At 46.9% G+C, this 26,140-nt stretch overlaps 2 protein-coding genes and 1 long non-coding RNA gene across 3 annotated transcripts in view; 2 read left to right on the plus strand and 1 right to left on the minus strand.

Annotated features, from left to right (window-relative positions):
* LOC309701485 (NACHT, LRR and PYD domains-containing protein 12-like) overlaps positions 1-26,140 on the plus strand; it is a 1,029,495-nt gene that overhangs the window by 252,526 nt on the left and 750,829 nt on the right. The window contains exons 6-7 of the mRNA XM_082525721.1: positions 21,129-21,305; positions 25,185-25,361. Coding sequence (XP_082381847.1) covers positions 21,129-21,305; positions 25,185-25,361 — 354 coding nt within the window. The remainder of the gene's footprint in view (positions 1-21,128; positions 21,306-25,184; positions 25,362-26,140) is intronic.
* The window catches only part of LOC309701542, a 211,683-nt gene that overhangs the window by 10,290 nt on the left and 175,253 nt on the right, over positions 1-26,140 (minus strand). The gene's annotated exons all lie outside the window — the stretch shown is intronic.
* Positions 4,499-9,541, plus strand: LOC309700392 (protein NLRC3-like; the record flags this gene model as incomplete). Its single annotated transcript, XM_082523911.1, has 2 exons — positions 4,499-4,772; positions 7,767-9,541. The coding sequence occupies 2 exons, from the start codon at positions 4,499-4,501 to the stop codon at positions 9,539-9,541; spliced, it is 2,049 nt and encodes a 682-aa protein (XP_082380037.1).

The raw sequence follows: 26,140 nt of genomic DNA on the forward strand, positions 1-26,140 counted from the left end.
GTCACTTAGACAACCTAAAAATGTTATTGTTTGGCTTTTTTCAGTGTTTTGTTTGTTCGTGAGTAAATCGGTTTGGCTGAGATTAAAGTTATTAGATTAGATAAAATAAAACTTTATTAATCCCCCGGGTGGGTTCCTCCTTGGTTTTTACACAGCTGAATAAACATCAAACAGAAAACTGATTAAACAGAAGTATGAGACGGTCGAGAATTTACTCCAGTGTCCTGTTATATTGCAGATAGCAAGGAGCAGACAGCCGAGTTTATTAAACTCCACCGAGACAGCGGTGACGCTAATCAGAAGGCTAGACCGTCCAATTTCCCCAGCCGTTTACTTCCAGCATATCCAACCTTCTGAGGACCCAGCTTACGTACGCCGCGAAGGCCGGGTCCTCAGGAGGATGCAGCCGATGAATTTGGACACTGTCACTACCCGATCGGGGGGGTGCCAAGATGGCGGAGTGAGTAGACGCTCTCTACCGAGTTCTGCACAGAAAGTTCGTGAACAACGGTAAAACCTCAACTTTATGCTGCTAACACTAACAATTCACTAAATAAGAGAAGATACAGCAATCGTAGGGCAAGAAGCAGCAGAATGCCGAATCAGAAAGGAGCGAAAAGGGGACTGGAAAGTTCCAAGTCTAAGATAGCGCCTGAGAATGCTAACGAGGAGAGTGATACGCCCAGCAACGTGCTAATGGATAGCTTCCATAACTACGCAGCTACTACTGGCGGAGCGCTGCTGACGTCGACTGAGAAAATTGTCAGGCGGTGGAAGGAATACTTCGAGGACCTCCTTAATCCCACTGACACGTCTTCCGAGGAGGAAGCAGAGTCTGGGGATGAGGGGAATGACCCGCCAATTTCCGGGGGCGAGGTCACTGAGGCAGTTAAACAACTCCTTGGTGGCAGAGCCCCTGGTGTTGATGAGGTCCGCCCCGAGTTCCTGAAGGCTCTGGACGTTGTAGGGCTGTCCTGGTTGACACGTCTCTGCAATGTTGCGTGGAGATCAGGGGCAGTACCTGTGGACTGGCAGACCGGGGTGGTGGTCCCCATCTTTAAGAAGGGGGACCGGAGGGTGTGTTCCAACTTCAGGGGGATCACACTCCTCAGCCTCCCTGGGAAAGTCTATGCCAGGGTGCTGGAAAGGAGAGTTCGTCCGCTAGTCGAACCTCGGATACAGGAGGAACAATGCGGTTTTCGTCCTGGTCGCGGAACACTGGACCAGCTCTTTATCCTCTCCAGGATACTTGAGGGTGCATGGGAGTTTGCCCAACCAGTCTACATGTGTTTTGTGGACTTGGAGAAGGCATTCGACCGTGTCCCTCGGGGTGTCCTGTGGGAGGTGTTGCGGGAGTATGGGGTGTCTGGCCCATTGCTACGGGCCATTCGATCCCTATACAACCGTTGTAAGAGCTTGGTTCGCATTGCCGGCAATAAGTCGGACTCGTTCCCGGTGGGTGATGGGCTCCGCCAGGGCTGCCCTTTGTCTCCGGTTCTGTTCATAATTTTTATGGACAGGATTTCTAGGCGCAGCCAAGTGGCGGAGGGCTTTCGCTTTGGTGGCCTCAGAATCTCATCTCTGCTTTTTGCGGATGATGTGGTTCTGTTGGCTTCATCGGGTGAGGGCCTCCAGCTCGCACTGGAACGGTTCGCAGCCGAGTGTGAAGCAGCGGGAATGAGGATCAGCACCTCCAAATCTGAGGCCATGGTTCTCAGCCGGAAAAGGGTGGAGTGCCCACTCCGGGTCGGGGATGAGTTCCTGCCCCAAGTGGAGGAGTTCAAGTATCTCGGGGTCTTGTTCGCGAGTGATGGGAGAAGGGAGCCGGAGATCGACAGACGGATTGGGGCTGCGGCTGCAGTAATGCAGACGCTGCACCGGTCCGTCGTGGTGAAGAGGGAGCTGAGTGTAAAAGCGAAGCTCTCAATTTACCGGTCAATCTACGTCCCTACCCTCACCTATGGCCACGAGCTGTGGGTAGTGACCGAAAGAACGAGATCGCGGATACAAGCGGCAGAAATGAGCTTCCTCCGAAGGGTGGCTGGCCTCTCCCTTAGAGATAGGGTGAGAAGTTCGGCCATCCGGGAGGGGCTCAGAGTAGAGCCGCTGCTGCTTCACATCGAAAGGAGCCAGCTGAGGTGGTTCGGGCATCTGACAAGGATGCCCCCTGGGCGCCTCCTGGGTGAGGTGTTCCAGGCATGTCCCACCGGGAGGAGGCCCCGGGGCAGACCCAGGACACGCTGGAGAGATTATATCTCTCGGCTGGCCTGGGAACGCCTTGGTGTTCCCCCGGATAAGCTGGAGGAGGTGGCTGGGGAGAGGGAGGTCTGGGCCTCTTTGCTTAGGCTGCTGCCCCCGCGACCCGGCCTCGGATAAAGCGGATGAAGATGGATGGATGGATGGAGAGATAAAACTAACAGCTTTAGAATCAGCGTAAAAAGGACGTAAACACAAAGCTCGGAGCCGCCGAAACATCAGAATCAGCGAGCTGTCGGCTTTCAGCCCGACAGTCCGTGCCATCGGGTGAGAAAGGCGACATCTCACTGATTCTGATGCGTCGGTGGCTCCGAGCTTTGTGTTTACGTCTTTGTGCAGAATCCGTGTTCCTGCTCTCATTTACTGTTTTAGCTGTTTGGTGGTTGTTAAAGTTTTGTGAGGTTTAACCTGAGATTCTGGCGTTGGTGCAAAATGCAGCTGCTCGCATTTTAACAAGAACTGGGAAATTTGAGCACATTACCCCTGTTCTGAGATGTCTTCACTGGCTACCTTGTCAGGTTCGAGCAGATTTTAAGGTCCTGCTGCTCACCTACAAGGCTTTAAACGGATTGGCACCTTCATACCTCTCCGACCTTTTACACCTTTATGTTCCATCTCGTGCTCTCCGATCTCAGGACTCTGGTCTTCTAAAAGTTCTTCGAGCCAGAAAAAAGACAATTGGAGAGCTTTTTCTTTTCATGCCCCGTTTCTGCGGAACAACCTCCCACAAGATATTCGGCAGGCTGCTCTGTGGAGGTTTTTAAAACCAAGTTGAAGACACATTTGTTCACCCGATCCTACATGTCTTAATTCTATGGCTTTTAGTTTTTACATTTTTATTGTTTTTAACTTGTATTGTGTCTTTTACCTGTATTGCTATGTATCGCTTTTATTTTATTTATCTCTTTAGTTGTACAGCACTTTGTTTGAAAGCGCTTTATAAATAAAGTTGTTATTATTATTATTATTATTATTATTACAAGGTCCACGTTTACGGGAACATCTGCTACAGATATGGGAGAATATTTGATTTCTATTGTAGACAGAAGCCACGGGTGTGTTCAGTCAAACGTTTAGAATAAACTTTGGTCTATAAATGTGTTTCATGATTTATTTTTAACTCCAACTGCTTATTTGTACTATGCTTTCATTTCAGAGTGCAATGAGAAATAAAAAGGATATTTTCAATAAAACTGTCACGATCCTTGGTCTGTGACTCAGTGTTTTCTGTTTTGTATTGTTAATCTTTGATTTCATGATGTATCTTTGTTTATTCTTACGTTTTGGTTCTGTGTTTTGTTGTACCTCTAAGTTCAGTCTATGTATTTCCTGCTTTGTTGTGAAGGTCCGTGTCTCATGTCAGTGTGTTTAGTTTGCGTTTCCTCTGTCTCGTCTTGTCAATCACTCCCAGATGTGTCTTCCTTCTGTGTCTTATTCCCTCGTTATCCCTCTGTGTATTTAAGCCTTGTGTTTGCCTCTGTTAGTTGCTGGTTTGTCTGCGTATCTGTCAGGGTCCTGGGTCTCCTGATCTAGTGGTTTCAGTTCTTTGTGATTTTTGTGTTATGCCAGTTTAGTTTGTGAGTTATTCTATGCTTCCTAGGTTTTGATTCCCTGCCCCCCTTGTTTCTCTGTGCACTCTGTTCTGTGTTTAGTCTTCTCTGTCCATTTGTTCCACCCTGTGTTGTTGCCTTCTGTGTCTCCCTCTGTGTAACTGTCTATATAGTGATGTGTTGTGGTGCTTTGCTCCCACCCCTTGTGTTCCGTGTTTTCGTCTTCCCTTCGTGTACTTCTTCATATTCGTGTACTATTAGTTTTTAGGTTTTTGCTTAGTTTCCATGCTCACCTTCTCCATTTCTGTTTGTATCACCATGTGATGAATAAACTCACTTGCATCTGAGCTGCCTGCATAAAGGGTCCTTTGATAATTTACACACGGCTCGCAAACCGTGACAAAAACACTGGAAAAATTGGGCTGTTCTAAAACGTTTGACGGGTAGTGTATATATTTAGTTTATATATTTTCTTTATTTATAATAGTTTGTTTTATATTGTAGCAAAGTGTTACTTGGATACTTCTCTATGTGCTTCTTCATGTGCAATTTTGTTGCATTCTGAGCATAAGAAATTTATTGGTGGTAGTGATGAACTGCTGTTAGAATCAAGTTAAATTCCGATAAATCAGACAATTACCTCTCCAGCTGTTGTTACAGTCTTTGTTTATCGGGTCCTTACAGGGTAAAAGATGACGACACCTAAAGAAATCCTTCTGGGGACTTTGGAGAATTTGGGACGTGATGACTTTGAAAAAATCACGTGGCATCTGAAGAATGGGTCTGTAGAAGGTTTACCAGCAATCCCAGAGAGTGAACTGGAGAATGCAGAGAGGACGGACATAGTGGATCTGATGTTTGATACCTACGCTATCAACACTTTTGAAGTCACTAAAAATCTTTTGGGGAGGTTAAACAGGAATGATCTGTTGGAGAATTTAAATAAAACCATCCCAGAACCCAAAGGTAAGTCAGGGAATGACTAAACAAAAAACACTTAAACAATAAAAACATTAGTTAACATTACACAGGTGCCATAAGCATCCATATAAATAATAAATCCAAAACACTTGCCAACACTTTCAGGAGTGAGAGACTGCAGAAAGCCTACAGTTTATATGTGTTTTATGTATCTGCACAAATAACCTCCTGTGTACACATGAATATCTGCTCTCTGGGTTGGTTTGATTAAAATGGGAGCAGCAGCAGGTTTTCAGCCCATTTTACAGATTTATATTGTCAGATTGGTTTTAGAGCTGTTTTATCAACATAAATGAGGCGACAACAACAGTTTGGGACACGTCACAAATATGATCAAAGTGATAGGGTTTCCGAAAGAGACTCAGGCGCAGGCCAGGGTATTCCTTTAAGCGAAGAACAGTGCGTTTATTTACAGTGAACACATTCACCAAGTGGCTACATACAACGTGCAGGGGAAACGGGTCCGGGTCGCCAGGGTCCGTGGGAAACAGGGTTGGGAGAAGGGTGCTCCACACTTTCTGTACAAATGTTCCTCCTCAATCACTCCTCTCAGAATCGGGTTCCAAAAAAACGATACTGATAGCTCAACGATCCAGCGAAGACTAGTGCAGACTCGCCATCTAAGTAGTGCAGTAATCAGCTGGGATCAGCGGCCGGTGCGGTGATGAGCAGGTGTGTGGGCCAGCAGCGGGAGCCCGCAATGAGCGTCGCCGCGGCGAGAGAGAGAGTGAGAGAGAGCAAACAAACCACAAACATATTGCACAATAGAGGATCGACCAGCGGGGCACAGGGACCATGACACAAAGTGCTTTTTCTTAAATCTATTTACTAGTTGAAGGTAAAGTTAAAAAAAATGGCTGCCATTTCTTTCTGCTGTTTGGAGACCCAAACAAAAAAATGCCCAGACAGTAAATGCTTTTTATTATGGTTGATAAACAGGACACTAAGGTGATTGGTCAAAAGTTTGAGGAAAGCCACAGTTCTCCTTGTTTGACTGAAATCCACCATTTCAGCTCATGTTTTTTCTTCTGCAGCTTTCTGGGAGATTCCACTTCAGCCTTCTGCTGGCAACGCTCCCATTACCATGCTTCCCTTAGGCAGCATCATTAGCAAACATAACATACATTTACACTGCTATGCAGATGACACCCAGCTCTATCTGTCCATGAAGCCAGATAACACACACCAATTAGTTAAACTGCAGGAATGTCTTAAAGACATAAAGACCTGGATGGCCGCTAACTTTCTGCTTCTTAATTCACATCAAACTGAGGTTATTGTACTCGGCCCTGAAAATCTTAGAAATATGGTATCTAAGCAGATTCTTACTCTGGATGGCATTACCTTGGCCTCCAGTAACGCTGTGAGGAACCTTGGAGTCATTTTTGACCAGGACATGTCCTTCAACGCACATATTAAACAAATATGTAAGACTGCTTTCTTCCATTTGTGCAACATCTCTAAAGTTAGAAATATCCTGTCTCAGAGTGACGCTGAAAAACTAGTTCATGCATTTATTACTTCCAGGCTGGACTACTGTAATTCATTATTATCAGGAAGTCCAAAAAACTCACTGAAAAGCCTTCAGCTAATCCAAAATGCTGCAGCAAGAGTCCTGACAGGGACTAGAAAGAGAGAGCATATTTCTCCTGTTTTGGCTTCCCTTCATTGGCTTCCTGTTAAATCCAGAATTGAATTCAAAATCCTGCTCCTCACATACAAGGTCTTAAATAATCAGGCCCCATCTTATCTTAATGACCTTGTAGTACCATATCCCCCTATTAGAGCACTTCGCTCTCGCTCTGCAGGCCTACTTGTTGTTCACAGAGTATTTAAAAGTAGAATGGGAGGCAGAGCCTTCAGTTTTCAGGCCCCAAAAAGATAGTTGGGTTTTTTTTCTGTTGTATTATTGTAAGTTCTTTACCTTACAATATAAAGCACATTGGGGTGACTGTTGTTGTTATTTGGAGGAATTAAAAAAAAACTTTTTTACTTGAAATTCTTTCATTTATTCTACATATTTATTCATTACTGGCTCCATAGTGTTGTTTATGTAATATGTGAAATGTTGCTAGTATTGATTTGGTGCTGTATAAATAAACACAATTAAATCAAATGTGTCTCTATAAAACCTGCCCTCAGTTATAACTCAAGTATCAGGGCTCAATGGCTCATGAAAAGGAATGGAGTCAAGCACAGAACCAAAAAAGTGACATTTAAAATAAATGTATTTTACTAGATTTCTCGACGGAGAAAGCTGAATCACGGCTAAATTCAACAGCAAGCGAGGTATTATGAGAAGTGCAGAGCTGAGGCCAGAACATAAGCTGAGGCAGGTCAAAGGAACAACAGGGGCAGAATCGGGCGAATAGAAACTATCCACGATCACTGGAACAAATGAGATAATAATCTGAGTGGTCCACAGTGTAGTGAATGAGTCCAAGATTTAAAAACTAAGAGGTGTTACGTGGCTGCAGGTGGAGATCAGCTGGAGGAGGAGATGAATTAAATCTGGGTACAGAGTGAGATGTGGGTGCACATGGAGGCAGGCAGGTGAGGATGGCAGTTTGCAAGAGTGAGTTTTCCCAGCAGTGGCAGGCCAGAATCCTGAGGCGTGACTTATGGCGAGAGTTGGAAGATGTATCCAGGTGCCGACTAGGGAACAGGAAAAGAGGGTTACGCGAAACAAGCTGAGGAGCACAAGACAAAATGTGAGGCAGAGAACTGACTGTGGTAAGCACACAATCTGGAGAAGGTTCATTGTGAGTGCTGCTCATAAATACTGCCGGAGTAATTGGCAACAGGTGAGGAGCATGGAGGAGTGAGGAGGGCTCCACCCAGGGGAGGAGAGCTGATGCTGTGGAAAGTTACTCAGACTCACCCGGATCATGACACCAAGAGTCCAGTGAACTGAACACATAACCACAGTAACCAGAATGCAGTTTTCTCATTTGTGTCATTTGCTGTTTATTCATGCAGAGATTCTCACTGAGTGTCAGCTCAAACTCAAGTCAGACCTGAAGCAGAAGTTCCAGTGTGTGCTCGAGGGGATTTCTACAACAGAAAACCCGACCCTCCTGAGTCAGATCTACACAGAGCTCTACATCACAGGGGGAGGGACTGCAGAGGTCAATGATGAACATGAGGTCAGACAGATTGAAACAGCATCCAGGAAACCAGACAGACCAGAAACAACCATCAGACAAGAAGACATCTTTAAACTCCCACCTGGAAGAGATAAACCAATCAGAACAGTGCTGACAATGGGAGTGGCTGGCATTGGGAAAACAGTCCTAACACAGAAGTTCACTCTGGACTGGGCTGAAGGCAAAGCCAACCAGGACATCCAGTTCATGTTTCCATTCACTTTCAGAAAGCTGAATCTGCTGAAAGAGGAAAAGTTCAGCTTGGTGGAACTTGTTCATCACTTCTTTACTGAAACCAAAGAAGCAGGAATCTGCAGCTTTGAAGACTTCCAGGTTGTGTTCATCTTTGATGGTCTGGATGAGTGTCGACCTCCTCTGGACTTCCACAAAACTACAATCCTGACTGACCCTAGAAAGTCCACCTCAGTGGATGTGCTGCTGATAAACCTCATCAGGGGGGAACTGCTTCCCTCTGCTCGCCTCTGGATAACCACACGACCTGCAGCAGCCAATAAGATCCTTCGTGACATTGTTGACATGGTGACAGAAGTCAGAGGGTTCACTGACCCACAGAAGGAGGAGTACTTCAGGAAGAGATTCGGAGATGAGGAGCAGGCCAGCAGCATCATCTCCCACATCAAGACATCACGAAGCCTCCACATCATGTGCTACATCCCAGTCTTCTGCTGGATCACTGCTACAGTTCTGGAGTTTGTCATGAAGAACAAAGAGAGCAAAGATCTGCCTAAGACTCTCACAGAGCTCTACCTACGCCTTGTGCTATTTCACCTAAAAACGAAGGACATCAAGTATGATGGAGGAGCTGAGACAGAGTCATGCAGGAAGATCATTGAGTCTCTGGGAAAACTGGCCTTTGATCAGCTGCAGAAAGGAAACCTGATCTTCTATGAATCAGACCTGAAAGAGTGTGGCATCGATATCAGAGCAGCCTCAGTGTACTCAGGAGTGTTCACACAGATCTTTAAAGCTGATGAGTGTCACATGTTCACCGATGTCGTTTACTGTTTCGTCCATCTGAGCATTCAGGAGTTCTTTGCTGCTCTTCATGTCTATCTGACCTTCATCAACTCTGGAGTCAACCTGCTTAAGAAACAATCTCCTCGCTTTAAAATCTTCCAGAAAACACTTACTGTAAAAGACTTCTACCAGAGTGCTGTGGACAAAGCCTTAGAGAGTCCAAATGGACACCTGGACTTGTTCCTCCGCTTCCTCCTGGGTCTTTCACTGCAGACCAATCAGGATCTCCTATGCATGCTGACACAGACAGGAAGTAGCTCACAGACCAATCAGGAAACAGTTCACTACATCAAGAAGAAGCTCAGTGGGAAACTGTCTGCAGAGAAAAGCATCAACCTGTTCCACTGTCTGAATGAACTGGATGATCGTTCTCTAGTGGAGGAGATCCAACAGTCCCTGAGATCAGGACGTCTCTCCACAGATCAACTGTCTCCTGCTCAGTGGTCGGCTCTGGTCTTCATCTTACTGTCATCAGATCTGGATGAGTTCGACCTGGAGAAATACTCCCGTTCAGAGAAGGCATTTTTGAAGCTGCTGCCAGTGGTCAAAGCATCCAAGAAAGTGCTGTAAGTGAATCTATGAACAAATATGTTTAATAATGCTAGATGAATAAAAGAATATGTCTCCATTGTTATTCTTCCTCAGGCTGAGAGATTGTAAACTCTCAAAAAGAAGCTTTGAAGCTTTGTCTGAAATTCTCAGCTCCCCATCCAATCATCTGAGAGAGCTGGACCTGAGCTCGAACAAGCTGCAGGATTCAGGATTGGATTTGCTGTGTGTTGGACTAAAGAGTCCTGACTGTAAACTTGAAACTCTCGGGTAAGGATACAGACTTTTTGACACTTTTTGACTCTTAAATCTGTAAGTTTATCTTGATGCGGACGTTCAAAGTTATCACAATTTTCCTTTTAAGTTCCTGAGTTTATATTTTTGACTGTCAGGTTGTCTGGACAGATGTTTTTATTTTATTTTATTTTTTTACTTGTCCCTAAAGTCAGAACTAAACCCACATGTAGATGACTTTCTGTTACTGGAGCAGCCTTCCTGAAGACAGCAGTGTGTTTTCATGCTTTTAAAGCCAAACTCACCTTTCTGACCTGGCTTTCATTTATTATCTATTTTTGTTTGTTTATTATATATTTATTTCTACTGTTTAACTACTGCTCACATCTTTTATCCTCCTTTTTAATTGTTCATTTCTTTTTACCCTGTGTTTCTATATTGCACTTTGTATTTGTCATCTATATTTATCATGCACTACTTTGCTCATTTATTGTTTGGTTTTAATGTTATTAAATTTCGGTTCTTTTGGTATTCGTTATGGCCAAAAAGACACGGCTCAAAAGTGGTCTTTTTACTTTTTAAGTTATTAAATTTGTAACTGTAGTGATTTGTGTGTGTGACAGAGAGGCACTGCCAGGGATTTTTGACACAAGTTGTTCTTGTAAAATCAGTCTGTGAAGGTTCTCAGACATCCAGGTCATCGTAGTCTAAGAAGCTTGGAAAGAAAAGCGTCTGGACTTCCTTGAAGATGTTTCACCTCTTATGAGAGAAGCGTCTTCAGTTCTAAGAGTCAAATGGTGGAGTGGGGCAGTCAGTGAAAGGGCAATGGTGGTGGCTCAGGGTTTGTATGTTTGGGGGGTTCAGAGGGAAAAGATGAATGTAGGTCTGGAGTTGCTGTGTGAGAGCAGGGAGTGAATCTGATCAAACATGAGTGTCATGAAGCCTGTTTGCAGTTATTTGCACTGTTTTCCACTCTGGATGTTGTTTCTGTTCAGCTGTGAGTAGAAAAGGCTCCATTCTACAACCTGTTTGTGTTAGTTGTTCAATAGAAACATTATTTGGTGCTGATGTTGCACTTCTTTTAGTCACAACCAAAGAGTTTTTGAAGTCTGCATCAGACTGATTTAAATGACTTTTGAATATTACTTTAGATACTTAGATTTAAAGTTCTGAAAAAAGTTTAAATACAAAGATCAGTATTGTCTAATGTTTTGGCTGCAGTGTGTTTTTGCAGACAGGTATAACAGAACAGCTTTAGTGTTTAGATTTTTTAAACTTGAGTATGAACTTATACAAAATGCAGCAAGATATAAAAAAAAAACGTTTGATTATAAAATTGACTATATTGGATTCATATCGATATCGGACATAAAAAGTGGCATCGTTCCATCTCTGCTTTGATTAGAGACACAGCTCTAATCAAAGAGGTGGTCCGCTTGCCTCCGCCCCAGAGAGAAGGGTTACATCTCCTGGGTTTAGGTGTTTTCCAATTTGTCATCATTTTGAAAAGTTTACATTTCTTCAGTGTTGAGCAGCAGAAATGAGACTTTCCTGTCAGAGGTCATTTTTGAAAAAATGAGGAGAATCAACCATGAAAACCATGAATCAACATGTGAACATGAGCTGATGCTGCTGAAGTGAAGCAAAGTTACAGAGGTTTGATTACAGACACAGCTGAGAGTTTGTAATCTGTCATCATTTTAAAAAGTTTCCATGGAACAGCAGAAATGAGGCTTTACTGTCAGAGGCCGACAGCACTGAACACAACAGCAGACTGGTGGCTAATAAACAGTGAATGATGCAGAAACAGATGTTTGAAGCTGTTCTTGGAGTACACTGAGAGAGAGAGAGCTGTGCAGGCAGGAACAGCCAAAGTCAGAGAGAATTCATGAGCATATTGATCAAACGTGAAGCAGAGTTTGGATCTTCTTTTGCTGCTGCTTCACTCAGTTTTGGTTGGAGACAGATGAAACCTGCAGCTTCAGGATCTGTGAGCTGTCCACTTTCAGCCCCGACGGCGTGTCCGTGTACGTGCCGTGGAGTGAACGATCCACGCTCTGTGTTTCCATCTTTGTGTGTTTAGCTGCTCTCATTTACTGTTTTATCTGTTTGCTGCTTGTTGAAATAGTTTGTGAGCTTTAACCTGAGATTCTGGCAAAATACATTTATATTAAACATCGATTCAGGATTGAATGAATCAACATCGTTTTATTCAAATTAAAACCATTTAAATGGGAACATGAATTTTTTACAGCCGCCTCTAATGCTGGGTAATGTCAGCTGGTCCATGTGCAGCTGGCTGTGAGGCTCAGGGAGCGTCTACAAAGTGCAACACTGAAAGAACATCATCCATAAATATTGAGTAAGAACTGGACTCTCATACAGCGAGACTCAAATGCCTTTAAACATCAGCTTATCCTGCTGATCCAAGTCCAACACTGAGTTTGTAAAAACATGTTTGTCAATCATTTTGTTTGGTTTCTGAGGAAAATGATTCAATAAGTTGCTGCTAATACGCAACATTTCATCATATTTCCTCATAACCCTCTTTTGTCTGACCATTTGATCCCATTTGAATTTGCAATAAAGGATCCACAGAGTTTGGTGACAATAATGACAGTAGATGTTTGTGTGAAAGTGCTGGAAGCAAATGAGTGTGTGATGTTCTTTCAGTGTTGCACTTTGTAGACGCTCCCTGAGCACTGGTCTCACAGCCAGCTGCACATAGAGACCAGTGTTGTTAGTCCAGGTCAGAAGATGACTTGTTGGAATGAAAATGAGCTTGTAGTTTGTCGGCTTTAATAATGTGACTGGAAAAAGGTGTTGGACTTCAAATATGTCCATTTCTGTCACACTTCACCTTTAAAAGTGAAGCCATGTGGTTCCTGGAAGGAAAAACACGACTTTTTCAAGTCTTTGTCCTGTTTTTATGAGAAATGTACGACTTTAATGTGAAACATTCAGTGTTTTTTCTCTTGTTGTGTTTGTTTGAAGCTGCTTCCTGTTGGCTTCAGCTGTTTGGAGTTTCCATTTTCTAAACTTCTACATTCTGAACCTTCTTCAGCTCTGAACAGATGATGAAACACTGAATGATTTCAAGCACTTTGTCTAATAAACTTACATCTTTCATTCTTTATACAGATTGAAGGTCTGTAGGTTGTCAGATATTGGCCTTGAGTTACAGGAACTGCAATGCAGAAATGTAGATTAAAATAAGAACTGCAATTAGGAAGCACAAAACAAAACCCAAGCAAGCAAACAAACAGACAACAACATAACAAAAACAAAACAAAACAAAAACTTTATGTAATATTAAATAACATGTGACAAACTTAGCCATAAATGTACAAAACGAAACAGACCTATGCTAAATTATTGAAACAGTAAAGCATGTATGGGTCGCCAACGCTCATGTTACGTTTCGGTGTGTCAGCGTTTTGTTTTTGCGTGACTGTCATGTGTTTCCTGTTTTACTTTGAAGGTCTGTTGTTATCTTAGTGTGTTCAGTTTACATTTTCCCTGTCTCGTCAGTTCTAATTTGCCCCAGCTGTGTTTCCCTCCTGTGGTCCATTCCCTGATTGCTCCCTCTATGTATTTAAGCCCTGTGTTTCTGTATGTCATGGTCGCGATCTTTCCCCCCGTTGTAAATAGTTTGACGTCTTGTGTTTGGTGATTTAAATAAATGTGGTATCTTGCTTTAAATCTCGTTTTGGGGATTATTTTTGTGGAAGCTTGTATTAGTTTTTTCTCGTGTGTTTTTGCTTTATTTTTATTTTCCTGCGTTGCACCCCGGTTGCCTAGGCCGGGGTGTAACATATGGGGGCTCGTCCAATCGCGGGGGGGCCGCTTCAGCCGTCTGTCTTCGCTGGTGGGTCCGAGGGTCCGCTCCAGCCTTCGTTTGTCTTCGCTGGAGGGTCCGAGGGACCGCTCCAGCCTTCGTCGTCTGCTGGTGGGTCGGTGGGACCGCTCCAGCCTTCATCAGCCTTCGTCCGTCTTCGCTGGAGGGTCCGTCGGAGGGACCGCTTCAGCCTTTGTCCGCCTTCGCTGGAGGGTCCGAGGGACCGCCCCAGCCTTCATCTGCCTTCGCTGGAGAGTCCGAGGGACCGCTCCGGCCTTCGTCTGCTGGAGGGTCGGTGGGTCCGCTCCAGCCTTCGTCAGCCTTCGTTTGTCTTCGCTGGAGGGTCCGAGGGACCGCTCCAGCCTTCGTCGTCTGCTGGTGGGTCGGTGGGACCGCTCCAGCCTTCATCAGCCTTCGTCCGTCTTCGCTGGAGGGTCCGTCGGAGGGACCGCTTCAGCCTTTGTCCGCCTTCGCTGGAGGGTCCGAGGCTCCGCTCCGGCCTTCGTCTGCCTTTGCTGGAGGGTCCGAGGCACCGCTTCGGTCTTCGTTTGTCTTCGCTGGAGGGTCCGAGGCTCCGCTCCAGCCTTCGACTGCCTTCGCTGGAGGGTCCGTGGGACCGCTCCAGACTTCATCCGTCTTCGCTGGTGGGTCCGGGGGACCGCTCCAGCCTTCGTCGTCTGCTGGAGGGTCCGTGGGACCGCTCCAGCCTCCACCAGCCTTCATCCGGCTTTGATCAAACATTTCACTTGGGGTTACATGTTTGATTTTTGGGTAGGGGGAAGTGTTACGTTTCGGTGTGTCAGTGTTTTGTTTTTGCGTGACTGTCATGTGTTTCCTGTTTTACTTTGAAGGTCTGTTGTTATCTTAGTGTGTTCAGTTTACGTTTCCTTGTCTCGTCAGGTCTGATTTGCCCCAGCTGTGTTTCCCTCCTGTGGTCCATCCCCTAATTGCTCCGTCTATGTATTTAAACCCTGTGTTTCAGTGTGTCATGGTCGCGATCTTCCCCCCCCGTTGTAAATAGTTAGACGTCTGGTGTTTGGTGATGTAAATAAATGTGGTATCTTGCTTTAAATCTCGTTTTGGGGATTATTTTTGTGGAAGTTCGTATTAGTTTTTTCTCGTGTGTTTCTGCCTTTATTTTATTTTCCTGCGTTGCACCCCGGTTGCCTAGGCCGGGGTGTAACATATGGGGGCTCGTCCAATCGCTGGGGGGTCCGAGGGCCGCTTCCGCCTCCGTCTGTCTTCGCTGGAGGGCCCGGGGACCGCTTCAGCCGTCCGCCGTCGCTGGAGGGTCCGTGGGAGGGACCGCTTCAGCCGTCTGTCTTTGCTGGAGGGTCCGAGGGCCGGTCCGGCCTTCATCCGCCTTCGCTGGAGGGTCCGAGGGACCGCTCCAGCCTTCGTCGTCTGCTGGTGGGTCCGTGGGACCGCCCCAGCCTTTGTCGTCGCTGGAGGGTCCGTGGGACCGCTCCAGCCTTCATCCGCCTTCGCTGGAGGGTCGGTGGGACCGCTCCAGCCTTCCTCCGCCTTCGCTGGAGGGTCCGTGGGACCGCTCCAGCCTTCGTCGTCTGCTGGAGGGTCAGTGGGACCACTCCAGCCTTCATCAGCCTTCGTCCGTCTTCGCTGGAGGGTCCGTTGGAGGGACCGCTTCAGCCTTCGTCCGCCTTCGCTGGAGGGTCCGAGGCACCGCTCCAGTCTTCGTTTGTCTTCGCTGGAGGGTCCGAGGCACCGCTCCGGCCTTCGTCTGCCTTCGCTGGAGGGTCCGTGGGACCGCTCCAGACTTCATCCGTCTTCGCTGGAGGGTCCGGGGGACCGCTCCAGCCTTCGTCGTCTGCTGGAGGGTCCGTGGGACCGCTCCAGCCTCCACCAGCCTTCATCCGGTTTTTATCAAAACATTTCACTTGGGGTTACATGTTTGATTTTTGGGTAGGGGGAAATGTTACGTTTCGGTGTGTCAGTGTTTTGTTTTTGCGTGACTGTCATGTGTTTCCTGTTTTACTTTGAAGGTCTGTTGTTATCTTAGTGTGTTCAGTTTACATTTTCCCTGTCTCGTCAGTTCTAATTTGCCCCAGCTGTGTTTCCCTCCTGTGGTCCATTCCCTGATTGCTCCCTCTATGTATTTAAGCCCTGTGTTTCTGTATGTCATGGTCGCGATCTTTCCCCCCGTTGTAAATAGTTTGACGTCTTGTGTTTGGTGATTTAAATAAATGTGGTATCTTGCTTTAAATCTCGTTTTGGGGATTATTTTTGTGGAAGCTTGTATTAGTTTTTTCTCGTGTGTTTTTGCTTTATTTTTATTTTCCTGCGTTGCACCCCGGTTGCCTAGGCCGGGGTGTAACACTCAGTAAACAATTCTCTCTGAATCTGCAGAGCAGATGTTGTTTCCTCCATCTGGTAAATTTCTCTTGCTTTATCAATCCACATATTATATGAAGGTGGGTCAAGATTCAGCCATTTAATAGTGATACACTTTAGTGCTGCTGTAAGCAAGATTCTTAAGAGATACTTTTTATTGTTTCCCGCAAAACCCTTTGGTAAGACTCCTAAAATGGCTAACTGTTGGTCTTTTGTTAATGGTTGTTGGAAAACTGTACTGAGAACTTTAAATATGTCATTCCAAAGTGAGCAGATTTTTGGGCATGACCAGAATATATGTGAGTGGGTTCCTAAAGAAGTACCACAATTTCGCCAGCAGGTGTCAGGATTTGTAGGCTTCATTTTGGCAATTATCTCTGGGGTTCTAAAATATCTCATGACCACCTTCCATTTAAATCCTCTCCACAGCCCAGAATTAGTCACCAGATGGGCTTCACCGAACACCTCTTCTGTCACGGTTTGCCGGGGCAAGCCGTGTGGAATACGAGATAGGACCCAAAATGCGGCAGCTCTGGTGCAGATGAGTGTTTATTTAACAACCGAAAATACAAACAGCAATGGCGTGGGTACCGTGAAACAGGAAAACCTAAACTGGGTAGAACTAACAAGACAAACCAGAACGAAGATGCGGGGAGATCCGGAGAAATATACACGGAGAGACGCAGGGAGACCGAGGGGAAACAACACAGACAAACCAGCAATTACTAAGACAGAAAATACAACTTAAATACACTCAGAGAACACAGGGAGATTACACACAGGTGGGAAACACAGCTGGGAGTGATTAACATGACGAGACTAGGGAGGCAAACTGAAAACACTCACATAAGACGCATACCTTCACAATAAAACAGGAACTTACACATGAAAGGACACAAACTAAGAAACGCGGACTAGATACAGGAACACACGGGGGGAACAGGGTAAACACTAATCAGAGGAGAACAGAACCAAAATCGCGAAGAGAAAACACAAAACGCTGGGTCAAAAGGACCCAGGATCATGACAGTACCCCCCCCCCCCGCAAGGGCTGGCCCCCGACAGCCCAAAAAACAGAAAACAACCCGACCAGGGCGGGCGGCGGGGGCCCAGGAAGGAGGGCACGAAACAAAAACACCGAAGCACAAGAAAGCCCCAAAACAAAACACGAGCCCCAAAAAAGAACAATTCAGGGGGCCGACAGCACAGGAGGCCAAAACAGAAGAGTTCAGGGGGCCGGCCAGGGGGCCGACAGCACAGGAGTCCAAAACAGAAGAGTTCAGGGGGCCGGCCAGGGGGCCGACCGTGCGGACGGCAACGGCGACGACGTGGAAACAGTCCGGGACGCCGGCCGTGCGGAAGGCAACGGCGGCGACGAAGGAGACGACGGAGCAGTTCAGGGGGCCGACGGCGCGGAAGGCAACGGCGGCGACAAAGGAGACGACGGAGCAGTTCAGGAGGCCGGCCGCGCGGAAGGCAGCGGCGGCGACGAAGGACACGACGGAGCAGTTCAGGAGGCCGGCCGCGCGGAAGGCAGCGGCGGCGGCGAAGGAGACGATGGAGCAGTTCAGGAGGCCGGCCGCGCGGAAGGCAGCGGCGGCGCTCCAGTGTCAAGCGCACTGGCCGAGGCCCGGTGGGCACAGGACCAGACGAGGCAGGACCAGACGGACCAGACGGGGCAGGACCAGACGGACCAGACGAGGCAGGACCAGACGAGGCTGGACCAGACGGTGGCGTGGCAGCCACAGACGACGGAGCCGGACCAGGCGAAGACGAAGACCCGGAAGAGGCTGGACCAGGCGAAGCACAGGCTGGAGCCGGACCGGGCGAAGCACAGGCTGAAGCCGGACCGGGCGAAGCACAGACAGAAGCTGGACCAGGCGTGGCAGAGGCGGAGGCCGGACCAGACGAGGACGAAGACTCGGATGAAGCTGGACCAGGCGACGACGAAGCAGCAGCTGAGGCAGAGACTGGACCAGGCGACGGCGAAACAGGAGCTAAGGCTGAGGCTGGACCAGGCGACGGCGAAGCAGAAGCAGAAGCCGAAGCTGGACCAGGCGAAGCAGGAGCAGAAGGCGGCCGGACGGGCTCCTCAGGCCCTCCAGCTGACGTGGCTTGAGGCCGGACGGGCTCCTCGGGCCCTCCAGCTGACGTGGCTTGAGGCCGGACGGGCTCCTCGGGCCCTCCAGCGGAGACAGGTGGTTGAACGGGCTCCTCGGGCCCTCCAGCGGAGACAGGAGGCTGAACGGGCTCCTCGGGCCCTCCAGCGGAGACAGGTGGCTGAACGGGCTCCTCGGGCCCTCCAGCGGAGACAGGAGGCTGAACGGGCTCCTCGGGCCCTCCAGCGGACGAGGCAGGAAGCGAAGGCCAGAGCGGTCCCTCGGACCCTCCAGCGGAAACAGAAGACGAAGGCCGGAGCGGTCCCTCGGACCCTCCAGTGGAAACAGGAGACGAAGGCCGGAGCGGTCCCTCGGACCCTCCAGCGGAAACAGGAGACGAAGGCCGGAGCGGTCCCTCGGACCCTCCAGCGGAGACTTGAGACGAAGGCCGGAGCAGTCCCTCGGACCCTCCAGCGGAGACACGAGACGAGGGCTGGACAGGCCCCAGACTGGAACTTAGGCTGTCTCCCTGCATTATGTGAGTGTGCGAAACCGGTGACACTGGAGCTACAGGGGCCTGAGCTACAGGTTGCACTAGAGCTACGGGGGCCTGAGCTACAGGTGACCCTGGAGGCACTGGAGCGTGAACTGAAACAGGCACTGGAGTGTGAGCTGAAACAGGCACTGGAGCGTGAGCTGAAACAGGCACTGGAGACTGAGCTGAAACAGGCACTGGAGACTGAGCTGAGAGGGGCTGCTGAGCAGGTGATATGCTGTTCCCGATATCATCTGCCGCACAGAACACCGCCCCTGAATGAACAGTCAAACAGTCTGAAAACGGAAAGGAATCCTCACTCACCACAGCCGGCGATTTAGAAGTCCGAACGTCCGGCTGTGGGGTGGCGCGCCGACGGCGCGATCGACGTTTCCTCCCCGCAGACGGCTCCAACGGGCCGGGCAAAACTACATCCGGTAGGTGAGGCTGCGAGGTAGTAGTGGCGGAGAGAAGGTGTGGTGTGAGGTGGAGAAAGGCCTGCATGGTCGGGGGAAGCGATTCCAATAGCCATGGCAGGCCGGAAAAGAGCCGTTGCAGCCGGTCTTCCGCTGCGCGGCGAAGCTCTTCCGGGGGGTGTTCCAGCCATAGGCTGAGAAGATTCTCCACAGTGAAAATGATGTCGTCCTTTAGCTCCGCAGAAGGGTTGTAAGCTGCTGGGTCCATAGTGTCTGCGCCAGTGTCTGCACCTGAGTCCTCCACACACTCTCCATACGGTCAGCTACTGCGACCGTGACACTAAACTACATGCTGTGTACAGCCACTCTCCTGAGCCTGTATTATATACACAGCGGTTACAATGACAAACTGAATACAATCTCATATCTACAAAACAAGATTAGTCAAAGTTGCAGCTACGCTTATGAACATGGAGAAAAAACAGGCGAGTTATCAGCTCACCAGCTGCGACTAAGAACAGCTAACCAACTATCCTTGAGATCTACAATGACCAGGGAATAAGGTCTACAGACAACCAAACTATCCTTGAGATCCACAATGATTTCAATAAGGTGTTTGATATTCCCTCCTTGGGAGAAGATGCGATCGCTAGTCTGGAGGAACCTGTCTCTAATGTTGGAATTGAAACGGCCGTACGGAGCATGCAGTCTGGAAAATCTGCTGCCCCGACGGGTATCCATCTGATTTTTTCATAAAGTTTTCTGACCGACTGAATTCACTGTTAAAATCAACTTTTGAAGAATCCTTCCTCTCACAGTCGTTGCCTCCAACAATGCATCAAGCAGTGATGTGTTTAATTGTAAAACAGGAAAAAGACCATTTAGATTGTCGTTCATGTCGTTTAATATCTTTGTTCAACACAGACACCAAGATCCTGGCTCAAGTGTTGGCCCGTCGCTTACACAAGTATTTGTCCTCCATTATTTCACCAGACGGGCTTTATTAGGCACTCTTTTTTGAACATTAGAGCTCTATTAAATATCATTTATACCCATGTGATACATTGGAAACCGTAATTTGGCTTGACGCAGAAAAGGCGTTGGATCGGGCGAGATGGGATTTTTTTTTTATACGCTTAAAAAATGTGGCTTTAATTTTGTATCTTGGATAAAAGTATTGTATTGCTCCCCTCTAACAGCCGTCCGGACTAACAATAATCTGCCCCCCAGGACAGGGATGCCCTCTGTCTCCTTTTTGCCATTGAACCGCTAGCTGTTGCTCTGAGACAATGTGTTGGTGTTGAGGGAAAACATCGAGGGGGTATCGAACATGAAGTCTCTCTTTATGCCGACAACATGATTTTATTTATTTCCAACCCATCGAACAGCCTCCGCAAACTTTTGGATAGACTTAAAATAATAATAATAATAATACGTTTTATTTATAGGCGCCTTTAAGAGCCTCAAGGTCACCTTAATGCATACTTAAGGAATTTGGGACAATTTCTGGATATAAAGTGAATTTTGGGAAGAGCGAGGCAAAGTCTATCTGTACGACAACTGGGGAGTTTTGTGTATTTTAGCCCCTTTTAAACCCAGCTATAACAAGTTTAAGTACTCGGGCATCTGGGTGACAAGAAAACCACAAAGACTTGTATAAAACTATCTTCCTTTATTGTCGAAGCTTAAAGAGGATTTTGGAAAATGTGAGTTTTGCCTCTTTATATTTATGGTGGGGATGCAGAACAAGGAGCAAAGATGAATGTGATGCTGAATCAGCAGAAGACTTGGACTCATTTGATTCCAGCTTTGATATCATTGATTTCAATATGTCCATTTCTGTCACACTTCACCTTTAAAAGTGAAGCCATGTGGTTCCTGGAAGGAAACACACGACTTTTTCAAGTCTTTGTCCTGTTTTTATGAGAAATGTACGACTTTAATGTGAAACATTCAGAGTTTTTTCTCTTGTTGTGTTTGTTTGAAGCTGCTTCCTGTTGGCTTCAGCTGTTTGGAGTTTCCATTTTCTAAACTTCTACATTCTGAACCTTCTTCAGCTCTGAACAGATGATGAAACACTGAATGATTTCAAGCTCTTTGTCTAATAAACTTACATCTTTCATTCTTTATACAGATTGATGGGCTGTGGTTTGTCAGAGATCAGCTGTGATTATCTGGCAGCAGCACTGAAGTCCAACCCCTCCAATCTGAGAGAGCTGGACCTGTACAACAACTACAAGCTGCAGGGTCCAGGAGTGAAGCATCTGTGTGGTTTCCTGGAGAGTCCAGGATGTAAACTTGAAACTCTGAGGTCAGTCAGCATGTTTTAGTTGTGCTGAGATGAATATGATGTGAAAGTTGTGCTGACACTAAACTGCAGACATCAGGCTGATATTATACTGATCCACACTGAGGATCTTCATGGTAAAGTCTGTTTTCTTCTTCTCTGGTTTAGTCCATTGACTGCAGCAGAACAATGTTCACATTTCAAACAGTGATACTCAACGTATGGCCCGCGGCCCACACGCGGCCTGCCCACCTTTCCTGATTCAGAGAGAGGGGACCCTGATTAACTGTGTAGCTTCATTTATCAGTTGTGACACTGTGAGACTTGATCAGAGGTGTGATCATCACAGCAGAGGCCTTTGTGTCAAAGTCACTGAGGATCAAACAGAAACACATGAAGCAGATTTTCCTCTTCTGGCTTTTTATAGCAGATAACCTTCAAAATATTCTGCAGTCGATCAAAAACTGAAGCAAACCATGAAGCAACATGTGAACATGAGCTGATGCTGCTGAAGTGAAGCAAAGTTACAGAGGTTTGATTACAGACACAGCTGAGAGTTTGTAATCTGTCATCATTTTAAAAAGTTTCCATGGAACAGCAGAAATGAGGCTTTACTGTCAGAGGCCGACAGCACTGAACACAACAGCAGACTGGTGGCTAATAAACAGTGAATGATGCAGAAACAGATGTTTGAAGCTGTTCTTGGAGTACACTGAGAGAGAGAGAGCTGTGCAGGCAGGAACAGCCAAAGTCAGAGAGAATTCATGAGCATATTGATCAAACGTGAAGCAGAGTTTGGATCTTCTTTTGCTGCTGCTTCACTCAGTTTTGGTTGGAGACAGATGAAACCTGCAGCTTCAGGATCTGTGAGCTGTCCACTTTCAGCCCCGACGGCGTGTCCGTGTACGTGCCGTCGAGTGAACGATCCACGCTCTGTGTTTCCATCTTTGTGTGTTTAGCTGCTCTCATTTACTGTTTTATCTGTTTGCTGCTTGTTGAAATAGTTTGTGAGCTTTAACCTGAGATTCTGGCAAAATACATTTATATTAAACATCGATTCAGGATTGAATGAATCAACATCGTTTTATTCAAATTAAAACCATTTAAATGGGAACATGAATTTTTTACAGCCGCCTCTAATGCTGGGTAATGTCAGCTGGTCCATGTGCAGCTGGCTGTGAGGCTCAGGGAGCGTCTACAAAGTGCAACACTGAAAGAACATCATCCATAAATATTGAGTAAGAACTGGACTCTCATACAGCGAGACTCAAATGCCTTTAAACATCAGCTTATCCTGCTGATCCAAGTCCAACACTGAGTTTGTAAAAACATGTTTGTCAATCATTTTGTTTGGTTTCTGAGGAAAATGATTCAATAAGTTGCTGCTAATACGCAACATTTCATCATATTTCCTCATAACCCTCTTTTGTCTGACCATTTGATCCCATTTGAATTTGCAATAAAGGATCCACAGAGTTTGGTGACAATAATGACAGTAGATGTTTGTGTGAAAGTGCTGGAAGCAAATGAGTGTGTGATGTTCTTTCAGTGTTGCACTTTGTAGACGCTCCCTGAGCACTGGTCTCACAGCCAGCTGCACATAGAGACCAGTGTTGTTAGTCCAGGTCAGAAGATGACTTGTTGGAATGAAAATGAGCTTGTAGTTTGTCGGCTTTAATAATGTGACTGGAAAAAGGTGTTGGACTTCAAATATGTCCATTTCTGTCACACTTCACCTTTAAAAGTGAAGCCATGTGGTTCCTGGAAGGAAAAACACGACTTGAGGTTCTGGGGGCGCTCCATCTCTGGGCTGGGGCCCTGGCCGGTCCTCGGGGGCTTGGGTCCTGGTTGGTGTGTTGCCGGGGTTGTGGGCGGGCGGGTGCATGGGGGCCCAGCCCTGGCGCGGGGTGCCGCCGGTGCATCGAGCCACCTGGGGGGCTCTTCAACTGGTGGGGGAGATTGTCACATCTTGCAGGAGCTTTCCTCTCTTCAGGAACTCTCTCTGCAGGAAGGGGAGATACAGGAGAGGTGGAGGAAGATCTCAGCCTGGGCGTCTATTGTCTTATGTAGTCTGGAAGATGAGTGGATGGTGGGGTGGGTGCAGTTTTCTCTGTGGTGGGGTTGGGTGGACTGTCCCAGGCTCTGTGGGGCCGGGAGGCGCTGCTGCACTGGTCCCCGGTCTGGATGGGCCTGGGCCCCCTTTCCCTGGCGGGTCGCGGAGTATGGGGGTGCCTACTGGGGTCAGCGGGGGAGCTGGCCCCAGGGAGGGGTCACTTGCCCCTCCCTTCCTTCCCTCCCCATCTCCAGCTGCCTCCCTCTTCCCGCTCCACCACAACCACCCACACATGCAGGGCCTTGGAGTAGGGGTATGTCACCAGGGTGCAGAGGAGGCTACCCCCCCTTCTGTCTTCTTCTGGCTGCCTCTGCCTCAATTTTATCCCACAACTTAGACATTCACATTACTCACACTCTCATTACACATACATATAGGATCTTGGGGGTGGGCACGATACATGGAATCCAGGTTACCATCAGGGTGTACACCTCACCCCTGGCGTCGTTGCCCACCTCTCAATTTTAAATACACTTAGACATTGAGGGCTATCAGGAGGGACTATGCGCTTACCTGCTGCTCTCTGGCAGGTAGCTCCATGCCCTCCTGGGTTTTAAATGCACCTTAGAACACACATGCATCAACACTACAATGAGCGGGTGGAGGGAGGTTTGGAGTCTTCTCTCACCTCCGTTCTCTGCGACCTGCTGGAGCGGGGGGGCTAGGAGGAGGAGTTGGCCGTCCGACTGCGGTCTGGAGTGTGGGGCCTCCCTGCTGCTGCGGAGTCGGGGCGGTCTTGTGTTCTGGGGGCCTCTGGATGTCTGGAGTTTTGATCTCCTCCATACCTGCTTCATGCCCTGGAGGACGGGGTTGTGGCCCCCCCACACCCTCTAGCAGATCATTACATGAAGGAACCTTTTAAAAAAACAAGCGCGTCCATGCTCACAGGTGTACACACGGGTGATCACACCCACAAACTACACCCTTTTTGGCTCCTACCTCAAAGCACACTGTGTTCTGTTGATCTTATGTGCTGCACAATAATGTTTAATATTTAGTATTTACTGTCATATTCCCATATATCATTGTGATGTTGTTTATTCTATTACTCTTGTTCGCTTCGGCTTGTTTTCTTTTTTCTTTCTCAACAGGTGATCCAGGTGATCGATATATGCATTTTTTCTTTTTTTTCCTGCCCATTCTGTTGGTTTTTGTTTTTTGCCCTTCTCCCCCGTCCCTCTTCTCAGCTGTTTCTCTTTCCCTCTTTCTTTCTCTCCTTCTTTCTCCAGTCAAGTCTGTCCCGTATACAGCAAGTGAAAATAAAATAAACAATAAAAGGTGAATCAAATGGACCATTATGGCAAGGCTGGGATGGTCAATTTGGTAAAGTAAATCCGTTGGGCATCTTTCTTTGCCTTTAGACAATAATTCTGATGGCAAAAGAGCCAAACGGGACAGGCCAAAAAAAAAAAAAAAGGAATGAAAATGAGCTTGTAGTTTGTCTGCTTTAATAATGTGACTGGAAAAAGGTGTTGGACTTCAAATATGTCCATTTCTTTCACACTTCACCTTTAAAAGTGAAGCCATGTGGTTCCTGGAAGGGAAAACACGACTTTTTCAAGTCTTTGTCCTGTTTTTATGAGAAATGTACGACTTTAATGTGAAACATTCAGAGTTTTTTCTCTTGTTGTGTTTGTTTGAAGCTGCTTCCTGTTGGCTTCAGCTGTTTGGAGTTTCCATTTTCTAAACTTCTACATTCTGAACCTTCTTCAGCTCTGAACAGATGATGAAACACTGAATGATTTCAAGCACTTTGTCTAATAAACTTACATCTTTCATTCTTTATACAGATTGAGTGTCTGTGCTTTGTCAGAGATCAGCTGTGATTATCTGGCAGCAGCACTGAAGTCCAACCCCTCCCATCTGAGACAGCTGGACCTGAGCTTCAACAACAAGCTGCAGGATCCAGGAGTGAAGCATCTGTGTGGTTTCCTGGAGAGTCCAGGATGTAAACTTGAAACTCTGAGGTCAGTCAGCATGTTTTAGTTGTGCTGAGATGAATATGATGTGAAAGTTGTGCTGACACTAAACTGCAGACATCAGGCTGATATTATACTGATCCACACTGAGGATCTTCATGGTAAAGTCTGTTTTCTTCTTCTCTGGTTTAGTCCATTGACTGCAGCAGAACAATGTTCACATTTCAAACCTTCAAAGAAGAAGAAAAATCCTCCACTGGAAAATTCACTGTGAAACTCTCAAACTCTTCATTCCACCTTAAAGTCTGTGTGACACTGAAATCCAAAGCAAAATGTGCGTTTGCTTTACAGACAGCAGTCCAACACAAACATACACACATCATCCAAAACACAGTCCAACATCCAAATCTCCTCCACTGCCAGCATGAATGATGGGAAAGAGAAGGAGGAACACTCTGACATTCAGGGTTAGAATGAGTTTCATCAAGCAGACTGTGAAGATCAAAGCTGCATTAGAAAGCTTACATGAATGAATGAGTGGACAGAAGTGGACAGAGATCATCTGAAGCACTTCAAAGGCTTTAAATCAGCACATTTCTCTTTATTCTTTATCAACTCTGTTAGTTTCTCTCAGTTTTCTGTGGAATGAAGCTAACAGCAGGCTAATAAGATGCTGACCAATAGGTTTCTATTAAAGGTTGTAATTTGTATATGAAAAAGTGCTTTGGCTCAGCAGGGATCAGCTTACAGGTAGAATACAGCTGCTGGATGGGATTAGCATGTCATAGCTATCTACCAAACTGCTAACTGGGGGATTTCAGGCCATC

This window comes from Aulonocara stuartgranti (genome assembly GCF_965226115.1).
Source record: "Aulonocara stuartgranti genome assembly, chromosome: 23".
Lineage (NCBI taxonomy): Eukaryota > Metazoa > Chordata > Actinopteri > Cichliformes > Cichlidae > Aulonocara > Aulonocara stuartgranti.